This window comes from Cibotium barometz, chromosome 64, assembly GCF_041138505.1.
Source record: "Cibotium barometz isolate CiBa-2024 chromosome 64, ASM4113850v1, whole genome shotgun sequence".
Taxonomy (NCBI): domain Eukaryota; kingdom Viridiplantae; phylum Streptophyta; class Polypodiopsida; order Cyatheales; family Cibotiaceae; genus Cibotium; species Cibotium barometz.
In genome coordinates this window covers 9725335-9735287 of record NC_141109.1, presented here as the reverse complement: position 1 = coordinate 9735287, position 9953 = coordinate 9725335, and the positions used below count along the sequence as shown (strand labels likewise).

Sequence of the window (9953 nt, the reverse complement as noted above, 5' to 3'; positions counted from 1 at the left end):
TGTGATTTTGGTTAAGATGGTGAGTTAAGTTCTGAACTTGTTGAGTAGTGAGAGGCTTGCTAGTTTTCAACAATATAAGTTTTCAACAAGGTTAGATTAGAAGAAGAAGTCACAAAAAAACGATATCAAACATTGTAAGTTTTTTTTTTTGTAATGTGAGATTTTTATTTGTACCAAGCAGTGTCCTTACGGATGAGAGCTAGAAGTAAAACTCGATCACGAGATGTGATCCCAAACACACACAAGCATTGTAAGTTACTCTTGGACACCTTGTGGTAAGGTTTTGGGCAAACATTGTGTGTTAAGCAGCTTGGTCTCTCTTAAGCACTCAATAGCATGCATGCTTTCAAGGAAGCTTCGGAATTGGAGCTGGGCAGCAGCACAGGCTATGCTTCTCTCTCATTACCACTCCTATCAGGTAAAGCCACCTTTATTTTGCGAGTTTTTTTTAATTTAATTTAGGCTCTACATACCCGTCTTTCTCATTGTCCTGCATCAAAATTGTACGGCAGACTGCCCTTCGCACGCTTTCGAGCTTCATCAGGTAAAACCCACTTCAAATTTAATTCAGAGGAAGGAGTGTAGGGATGTGGGTGGGTGAGTGGCGGCCGGAGACACGGTGGGTGGTGGCCGTGGGGTTCTGTTTTAAGCTTTTCTTCACCTTTCTCATGAGCAGATTGGGACAATTGGGCAAGGCGATCATGGCTGCAGAGACAATGCAGCTACAGGGGATTTGTTTAACCAGAAATCAAGCTTACTACTGGCTGCAAGAATGCAGTAAACAGCACGACCTAGACCTCGATTATGCTAGAAGGTTACAGTCTCTGATTGTTTTCAGTAGGCTTGATTCTGTTCAAGTCCTGGCTGATCACCTTATTCGCCAGTTCACCTCTTGTGGGAGCTTAGTTGATGCAGACCTAGCATTCAACAAGGTTGCAAACCCAAGTGCCTACACATGGAGTGCGATCATCTCAGCCCACGCCAAGCTCGGGAAAAATGAGGCCGCCCTTCGTTTGTATTATAGAATGATGGTATCAGGCACAAAAACTGACAAGTATGTGTTCCTCGCTGTCCTGAAAGCTTGTACAACACTTGCGACGATCAGGCTCATCCACGACCACATCATTCAATGCGGGCTTCAGTCAGTGGTAATGATGGGAAATGCCATGATTGATCTGTATGCAAAATGTGGCAGCTTGGAGGAGTCACGTCGTGTTTTCGACAAATTGCAGAATCGAGATGTCGTGTCTTGCAACTCCATGATTGCAGCATACACCCAGCATGGAAAACTCTTCCAAGCTCTACATTGTTTTAAGAAGATGCAGTGTGAGGGCATCAAACCGGATGATGTAACGTTTTCAAGCATCTTGATATCATGCAGCAGTGTGGGAGCCTTAAAGCAGGGCAGGCTTATCCACCATCAGATCATCAAAAGTGGGCTACAATCATATGTCAATGTAGGGACCGCCCTGGTTGACATGTATGGGAAGTGTGGCAGCTTGGACGAGTCAATTGATGCTTTTGGTAGATTGCCTCATCGGGATGTGGTTTCATGGGGTGCACTGATTGCGGGGTGTGTCCAATGTAGCAAATCTGATCTTGCCATGAAATATTTTCAAGAAATGCAAGGAGAGGGTTTCATGCCAAACGAAGTGACATTTACTAGTATTCTTGCAGCATGCAGCAATGCAGGCCTTGTTGATGAAGGCTGTACATACTTGAGATCAATGACAAATGACCACGGCATCAAACCAAACACATATCACTGTCTTTGTGTGATTGATCTTCTGGCCCGTGCAGGCAAATTGGCGGAGGCAGAGAGTCTGGTCCGATCCATAGAGTCGGGTGCTATCATTGCATGGAGATCTTTGCTTACGGCCTGTAGAACCTATGGCAATGTGGAGCTTGGGAGACACTGCTTTGATCATGTTGTCCGGTTGGATCCCGACAATGCTTCTGGGTACACCCTCATGTCAAGAATCTATTCCGATGCTGGAATGCTGCACGAGGCTAACAATATTGAAAAGCTGAGAGGCAAATGCCAGCCACGAATCAATGAGATTGAAGCAACATTGAAGAGGCTCAGGAAGCAAATGAAGGGGGACATAGAGATATCAAATCTAGGTGTAGTTCAGGAAAGATGTGGAGAAGGATTCTGGCCATCCTCGGAAAGTAATTTATTGCTTTCATCTTGTTTTAGTACACATCATGTGCTTTCCACTTGATGAAGCCTAGCATTTTTGTATGGATGAGTATGGTCAAACTCATCCAGGAGGGAGGTGTGAAGGCAAGATGGTTGTGTGTACTGTCTGCTGACTCTGGATGTGTGCAAGAAGGCATCAGTTTATGCAAAGGGATGGTGTGGAGCCCAATTGTCTAACTGCATCAGTAATGTGAGAGGATGTTGTGGAGCTATTGTGTAAACAAAAGTCTGCTACATGGCCCCAGATTACTGTCTTCTTGTAGGTTGCCATCCTCTTTGCTTATGCTGACTCTAGCTGTGGGCAGAACTTGCTCAGTGTGCATCAGTCTATGCACGGGGATGTGGATAGGGGGAGTTGTGGAGACAGAGGAAGTATCCACACAGTGTCCCACCAACCAAACATAATGAAATGTACTGCAATGCGCTCGACAATGCACTTGCAGCTGGGCCACGGAGAGAAGGTTTTACAGTTGAAAAAACGTGTATGTGTAAGGCATACCATTCCTGCTTGTGGCACATTTTTGACGAGCGACTCTTATCCAAACTGATGTTACAGAATTGCAAGCAGACACACTATGTGGCACTTGCCAGAAATTAAACTTGAAGATATTCATGTTGATGAAGATTTGTTCTCTTCAGGTCGTCCAGCTTAATATAGACTTAGTTTGGTTCTTTCCTATGTTTTGTAATTGTTTGTTGTTATACCTTAGAGCAGACTTTGAGTGCTAGTCTCTATCATGGCTGAGTATGCCCATCACCTCCGAGAGTGATAGTAACTCAGTTCGTTGGTTTTATAAAGCATGTTCTTTTGGACTAACCTTATACAAACCTACACCTACTCTTGGGCACTGATGACGTGAGTAGGGATGTCATAGCTTATTAGCCACACTATGCATGATAGAGTTGATGAGCCTACACTTCATGTTCGGACAGACATTGGAGTTAATGGTTGCACTTTTGAGTCGAAGTCTTTTTTAAAGTTTAGCTTAATGTTTGGTTCTAGCTCTTAGTGCTTTAGGTCTAGAGTTTACAGTTCTCTGGTTTTTGCTTTTTTGCTTTTTTTGTTTTGTTTTTTTGTTTTGTTTTTGTTTTGTTTTGTTTTTCTTTTTGTTTTTTGGTTAATGTCTTAATTAAAAGTCTTCGTTTGATATTATCTTTTGATTTCCTCTCCTTAGTAGCTAGGTTTGTTAGTTTATTTATTTTGATGTTTCAAATGCTTTGTTTTTGTCTTTGTCCTTCTTCACTATTATTTCTTTCTCAAATCTCTCAATTCGTAAGTTCATATTTTTCTGGCCTTATGAAGGTATATAATTCAGTCACTTAGCAGACATGCAAATCTTTTGATTTTCATCCAGCTGTTGTTCTTCAAAGTTATATATCTTGGGAGGGTGTACATACCCCAACAGCTACTTCATCCTTGAGCTTGTTTTTTATGTTTTGATTGTTTGTGATGAGTTAGTTAAGTTTGTTTATCGTGAAGGTTGTGTTTGTTTGTTTATGTGTTTATGTTGGATATATGCGTGATGTGTTGTTGTAAGCTCTTTGTTTTTGTTTTGTTTTGTCTTGTCTTGCTTTTGTTTTATTTTATCTCCCTTTTTTTTCTCTTTATTGTTGTTGTTGTTTGTTTTATTCTTTATTATTATTATTTATTTTCAAAATAAGAGTGATAATCTTAATTAATATTAATAGGTCCTTTGGGATCAAGGATTTCTTGTGGGGTTTCATGAAACATTTTTCGTGAGAGGGGAAGTAAAGTAGTGATTCTAGCAAGGAGCCACGGGCACTTGATTGCACGCTATTGTCAATGATCTTTCGAGTGTAGCAAGCAGCCTTTTTTAAGGACCTCGCTGCTTGGTAGCAGCCCTGCTAACCAATTGAGGGGTGTGGCTAGCACTTTTCTAGCCTCAGATCTTTAGCCTTCAGGCAGGCGTTGATCTTAAACTTACTGTGGGCACCCTCCGTTCTGATCGAGGGGGGGAGTACTTGTCTAAAGAGTTTGATGCATTTCTGGCTAGTCGTGGGATAAAACACCAATGTACAGTGCCGTATACCCCTCAGCAAAATGGTGTTGCTGAGAGGAAAAATAGGTCACTTATGGAGATGGCACGATGTATGGTCAAGAGCCAAGCTTTGCCACATGCGTTTTGGCTTGAGGCTGTCATGTGTGCTGCATATGTACTCAACAGGTGTCCCACTAAGGCCTTGCAGTCTGTTACTCCATATGAAGCTTGGCATGGCAGGAAACCTTCTATTGGTCACTTGCGTGTCTTTGGTTGCTTGGCCTATGCTTTAGTGCCTGTGCAACAACGCAGAAAATTGAGTGATAAGGCTGTCAAATGCATTTTTGTTGGTTATAGTGCTGAGAGCAAGGGTTACAGATTGTATCATCCGCAGTCAAAGTGTATCTTGATTAGTCGAGATGTTGTTTTTGTGGAAAATGCTGTGCAACCTTTGTTATCATGTACCAAAGAGACAGGTGTGAGCTCACTGGTTTTTGTTTCATGCTCGGTAGCTCATGCATATCTTGGTTGAGCAAGAAGCAACCTACTGTGGCCACTTCTAGTTGTGAAGCTGAGTACAGGGCAGCTTTCACAGCTATGGTTGAGTGTGTGTGGCTCAGACGGCTTATGGTGGCTGACTTGGGTGTTGGACAAGACTGCCACCTCTATCTTCACTGACAGTCAGAGCGCATTGGCAGTTGCGAGAAACCCAGTTTTTCATGCTCGCACAAAGCACATTGAGGTGCATTATCACTATGTCAGGGAGAGACTCTCAGCAGGAGAGATCAGCTTGGCCTATGTGCCAACACAGGACAACCTCGCCGATCTTTTCACAAAGGTGCTTCCTCGTGAGAAGTTCGAAGCGTTCCGCAAAGCTTTGGGCTTGCTCCTCTTTGTGGACTGATCTACTTCGGGCATGGCACTCCCCTATACGTGAGTGCCAGCTCTCGTTCACACCATCACTCCCAGGGGGGATTTGTTGCCATATATATATATAGGCAGTGATGTGTGTGAACACACTTAGGACTGCCGGGGCACTTTTTCCCTCTTTAGGAGGTTTTTTTCCCCGGCTTGTATATACGCCCATCCTGCTAGGGCTAACTTATCTTTTGTATATTGACACAATCTAACACACTTTGTGTTGTGTGCATTCTTGCTTCTTCTTCTCCAAGCTTTGTGTGCTTTCCTGCAACCCTAGATCAGCTTGGCCTATGTGCCAACACACAGGACAACCTCGCCGATCTTTTCACAAAGGCGCTTCCTCGTGAGAAGTTCGAAGCTTTCCGCAAAGCTTTGGGCTTGCTCCCCTTTGTGGACTGATCTACTTCGGGCATGGCACTCCCCTATACATGAGTGCCAGCTCTCGTTCACACCACCACTCCCAGGGGGGATTTGTTGCCATATATATATATAGGCAGTGATGTGTGTGAACACACTTAGGACCGCCGGGGCACTTTTTCCCTCTTTAGGAGGTTTTTTCCCTCGGCTTGTATATACGCCCATCCTGCTGGGACTAACTTATCTTTTGTACATTGACACAATCTAATACACTGTGTTGTGTGCATTCTTGCTTCTTCTTCTCCAAGCTTTGTGTGCTTTCCTGCAACCCTAATTACAACAGTTAATCTATCAATAGAAGTTTTGCCTATAGAGACAATAAGCGGAGATTGGTGTTCTTAGCCAAGCTCATAAGTTTGGGTAAGTTCTCTTTTCGAGTTTTTGACATGTATAATGTCAAAATTCTTTTTAAACTCCTTTATACCCTCGATAACTTTTCTTTTTAAACTCCTTTATACCCTCGATAACTTTTCTTTTACTGATCTAGATATTAGTAGTTCTCATAGTACCCAATTAAGATTACTGTTAGGCAAGTTTTTGAAGTCTAAATGCTCTACTCCCAGCCATTCCTTATTTTTGAGAAAAGATTTGTTGATTACTATCTTTACCTCTCCTGATCTAGATAAAATAGGATTGAGCTTTATTTTACAATCCCCTGAGTTATGGAAGCTCTTCCCCCTTGTGTTAGAAAAGTTTGGAATCATCCTTTAGTAGCTTTCAAATATGTAAAAACCTTGGGTCAAAAAACTTTCAGTTATAGCGATATTGGGAGAAACTTGAAAGAGCAAAATAAATCACCCATTCTTAGAACTGAATGCCCTTGTAGAAAGGTTGTCTTCTCTTCATTTGTGGAGGAATCTTTAGGACATGTGGTCACTGCAGATTGCTCCATTCTTCCTTCTCATTCACTCAAGGAGCTCTTTTCTAAAGGCACTAATTTTAGACTTTCTTCTTCAGGTGACTCTTGTCTTCTTAAAGCCATAGAAAAGGGCATATCTAGTTTTGTAGTCAAGCTAGAAGAATCTCTAGGAGTTCAAGGCATTCTTTCTCATTGGAAAGCTACAATTTTGAGAAATGTTTCTGAGAAACTCATGAAATTTTGTTTCAAAGAGTGCCCCCTCTGTTAGCAATTCTTTATCTTCTAGCAATTTAGTTGCTGTCAAGAAATTTCATCGAGATTTTGTTATTTCCTATGTAGACAAGTGTTCTAACAATTTTGTTTTTACTTGTAAAAAGTTTTACTTAACTGAAGTGAATTCTTCCTCTCAGACTTATTCTAGCTGTTCACTTTCTTCTCAAGACGTTATCTTGAAACACCAAGATTTTTTGTAAATCGTTTGGTTTCAAGTGCAACCCTACTTTGCCTTTTTTGTATACAGTTTGGAAGTTTCATAAGAATCCTATAAAGCCCAGGTTCATAGCTGCTTCTTGCAATACATCTCTGAGACGGATGTTTCTAAATGGCTTAGTCATTGCTTTAAAGCCATTTTACCTAGTGTCCATGACCTTTGTTGGAAAAATCTTCTTAAAGATGTTGACGTGCCTACAGACACGAGTTGGGTCTTAAAAGACTCTGTAGGAGTAGTTCCCGTCTTGAAATTCTTAAACTCCTCTCAGAGCACCCTTAAGGTTTAAAGGTGTTTTTTTAAAGAAAACAGAATATATATATATATATATTAACACAAAAGCAAAAGCTCAAGTTGCTTTTGGGGAAGCTTATATAAACCCCTTAAGTGGGCTTCTTGCCACACATCTCTCAAGTTTTCAAGCTCTCAAGTTCTCTTGCACTTTTCTTGTGCAAGATCAAATTTTCTCTCCACTTGCCCTCTTCAAGATGTCAACCCAAGAATCCGAGTTGGAGTCCCTTATTGAATGCGAAGGCTTGCCGGCCTGCGGAAGATACCGATGCCGATCTTTTTTATGATTATGTGTCCAAATCAGATTTCCAAGAGTTCAAAGTTGCTCTCGAAGCTTCTTCTTCGGAACGTCAGGCACAAATCGCCGGGCATATGCAAGCTTTGCAAAACTCCATCTCTCTTTTGACCACTACCCTATCTACTCTTTCGGGTATGGATACCTTGGCCTCTGCTTTAGGCCTCAACATTACTCCGGAACAGTTCGGGGGCGAGAAAAAGCAGCATACCAAGGAGATAGTGGACACTTGGCTACATAAGTGGCAAGTCCATTTTCAGTTTCATCCATATGACGATGGAAAAAAGATCTAGTTAGCAGCAGGTTTCCTCTCAGCCAAAGCTTTGCATTGGTGGATGAAACTCAACCCTAAGCCAACGACTTGGGCACAATTCGAAGACGTCTTCAAGAAGGAATTCCTCAAGAAAGAGGATGATTATGATGTTGTTGCCCGGTTTACAGCTTTGACCATGACCTCGCAGCACCTCACTTATGAGGTCTACTTTTGGGACTTGCAGATGAAAGCTACAAAGATGGATCCCACAACTCTTTTGGGATTCTTCATAGCCGGTTTACCCGACTCATACCGTTTACAAGTTAAAAATAAAAAATACAAAACTTTGGACGAGGCCATTCATTCAGCTCGTATCTATGATGATACAATGGTCTCTTCCAAGTCTATACCCGTTCGCGACAAGCAGGGAAACAAGCACAAAAGAAAGTTCTCTGCACCAATGGCTAACACGACTGAAGGAAAGTCTTCGGACCACCAACCTTCGAAGATTTCAAGTTCGACACCAGCGAAGAAGAAACGACTCCTTAAAGCTTTGAAGCTCAAGAAGGAGGGACGTTGTTTCATCTGCGAAGAAAAAGGACACATGCGTAACGAGTGTCCAAAGCAAAAGGGTGCAAAGACCAACGTAGGACCCAAGCCAAAGGCAGCTAACCAGTTGTCTTTGACAGGTACTCAATTTTACTGTACTTTCTCGTCCTAGTACATGTTCTGATTGTTTGTTCAACTCTAAAGTTTTTGGCTTGCATGATCTTCTCTGAGTTTATGGAAGTGGATGGCCATAGAATCCACATTCTTCTAGACCCTGGCAGCTCACACAACTTTGTTAACTACAAACTTGTGTAGAAATTGAGTCTTGATACGTCACGCAGCGATCATACCTATGAGGTACGCCTACCTGCGGGTCGGCAAGTATGGGATCGAAAGGTGGAGATGCTACCAATCCGGATTCAGGACTACAAAGATACTCTGGAATGCAATATTATGCACCTAGAACATGTAGGCTTGTTATTAGGGATTGAGTGGTTTAAGACTCTTCAAGTCCAGATAGATTGGTCTAGTCATATTTTTTCTTTTCAACATAGGAACACCCAGTATAGTATTTTAGGTGATTGTATACATCCCTCTCAGGGACCTCTTGTAAATACAGTTGATTTTAGAAATATAATGGATTCTTCTTTGTATACAGCTTTCCATTGTGTATTGATTCCACTTTCTTCATTTCTCATACCTTTTATGGATGTCAATGAATTAACTGTATTTGAAAGCAAAGAATTACAAAAGATACTTGATTCGTTTCAAGATGTATTTCCTAAGGAACTGCCATTGGGCTTACCTCCTGAAAGGGCAGTAGATCATCGTATATTGACCTGATCCCTGGTGCTCATCCTGTTAGTATTCCACCTTACAGTATGAGCCAAGCTGAGGAAGATAAGTTGGCCAAACAACTCGAAGATTATTTGAGGATGGGCCAGATCCGTCCAAGTAAATCACCTTAGGGTGCACCTGTGTTGCTTAGGAGAAAGAAGGATAACACTTGGAGAATGTGTATAGATTACAAGAGATTGAACAAGCTGACAATTAAGAACCGTTATCCTCTCCCTAGATCAGATGACCTAATTGACTGGTTAGCAGGAGCGAAATATTTCACGAAGATAGAATTACATACTGGCTATCACCAAATACGTATTCATGAAAGGCATGTCGAAAGAATCGCCTTTCGGACTAGGTATGGCCATTATGAGTTTCTCGTATTACCTTTTGGGTTAACTAATGCTCCAGCCACTTTCCAGCAAATGATGAACGATCTTTTTCGTGAACATTTGGGAAAATTTGTGATGGTGTTCCTGGATGATATTTTGATATATAGTTGTACTCTTGAGGATCATGTTAGACACCTCACGATTGTCTTATCTATTTTAAGACAGAATCGACTATATGCTAAATTAAGTAAATGTGAGTTTTTTATGACAGACATCATTTACTTGGGACACAAGATCACTAGAGATGGATTGAGCATTGACTATGACCGAGTTCAGAAGGTTCTGGAATGGCCTATACCAAGAACAGTGAAACAACTTCGTTCTTTTCTCGATTTTGTTGTTTTTCTTCGGAAATTTGTGCAGGAGTACTCTCAGCTCACACTACCGATGAGACCGACTTGTTGAAAGGGCGTGGACATAAGTCAAATCAACCTATCACTTGGAAT

General features: G+C 41.7%; 1 protein-coding gene across 2 annotated transcripts; it reads left to right on the top strand.

The window, feature by feature from the left end:
• Positions 1-256: 256 nt before the first annotated feature.
• On the top strand, positions 257-2880 carry LOC147603292 (pentatricopeptide repeat-containing protein CRR2, chloroplastic-like). 2 transcript variants are annotated; one of them, XM_086796891.1, is made up of 3 exons: positions 257-418; positions 513-544; positions 677-2880. In XM_086796891.1, exons 1-3 carry the CDS (start codon positions 341-343, stop codon positions 2223-2225), a joined length of 1659 nt encoding a protein of 552 aa, XP_086653017.1. In that variant the 5' UTR covers positions 257-340; the 3' UTR covers positions 2226-2880. The 2 variants fall into 2 exon arrangements, with proteins under 2 accessions (XP_086653017.1, XP_086653018.1); XM_086796892.1 differs by lacking the exon at positions 513-544 and having other exon boundaries at positions 290-418.
• Positions 2881-9953: the final 7073 nt, after the last annotated feature.

Coding starts and splice junctions, on each gene's coding strand:
- LOC147603292 (XM_086796891.1), top strand. CDS start 341: ATGCTTTCAAGGAAGCTTCGGAATTGGAGCTGGGCAGCAGCACAGGCT. Junction 419..512: donor CTCATTACCACTCCTATCAG/GTAAAGCCACCT, acceptor ATTGTACGGCAG/ACTGCCCTTCGCACGCTTTC. Junction 545..676: donor ACGCTTTCGAGCTTCATCAG/GTAAAACCCACT, acceptor TCTCATGAGCAG/ATTGGGACAATTGGGCAAGG.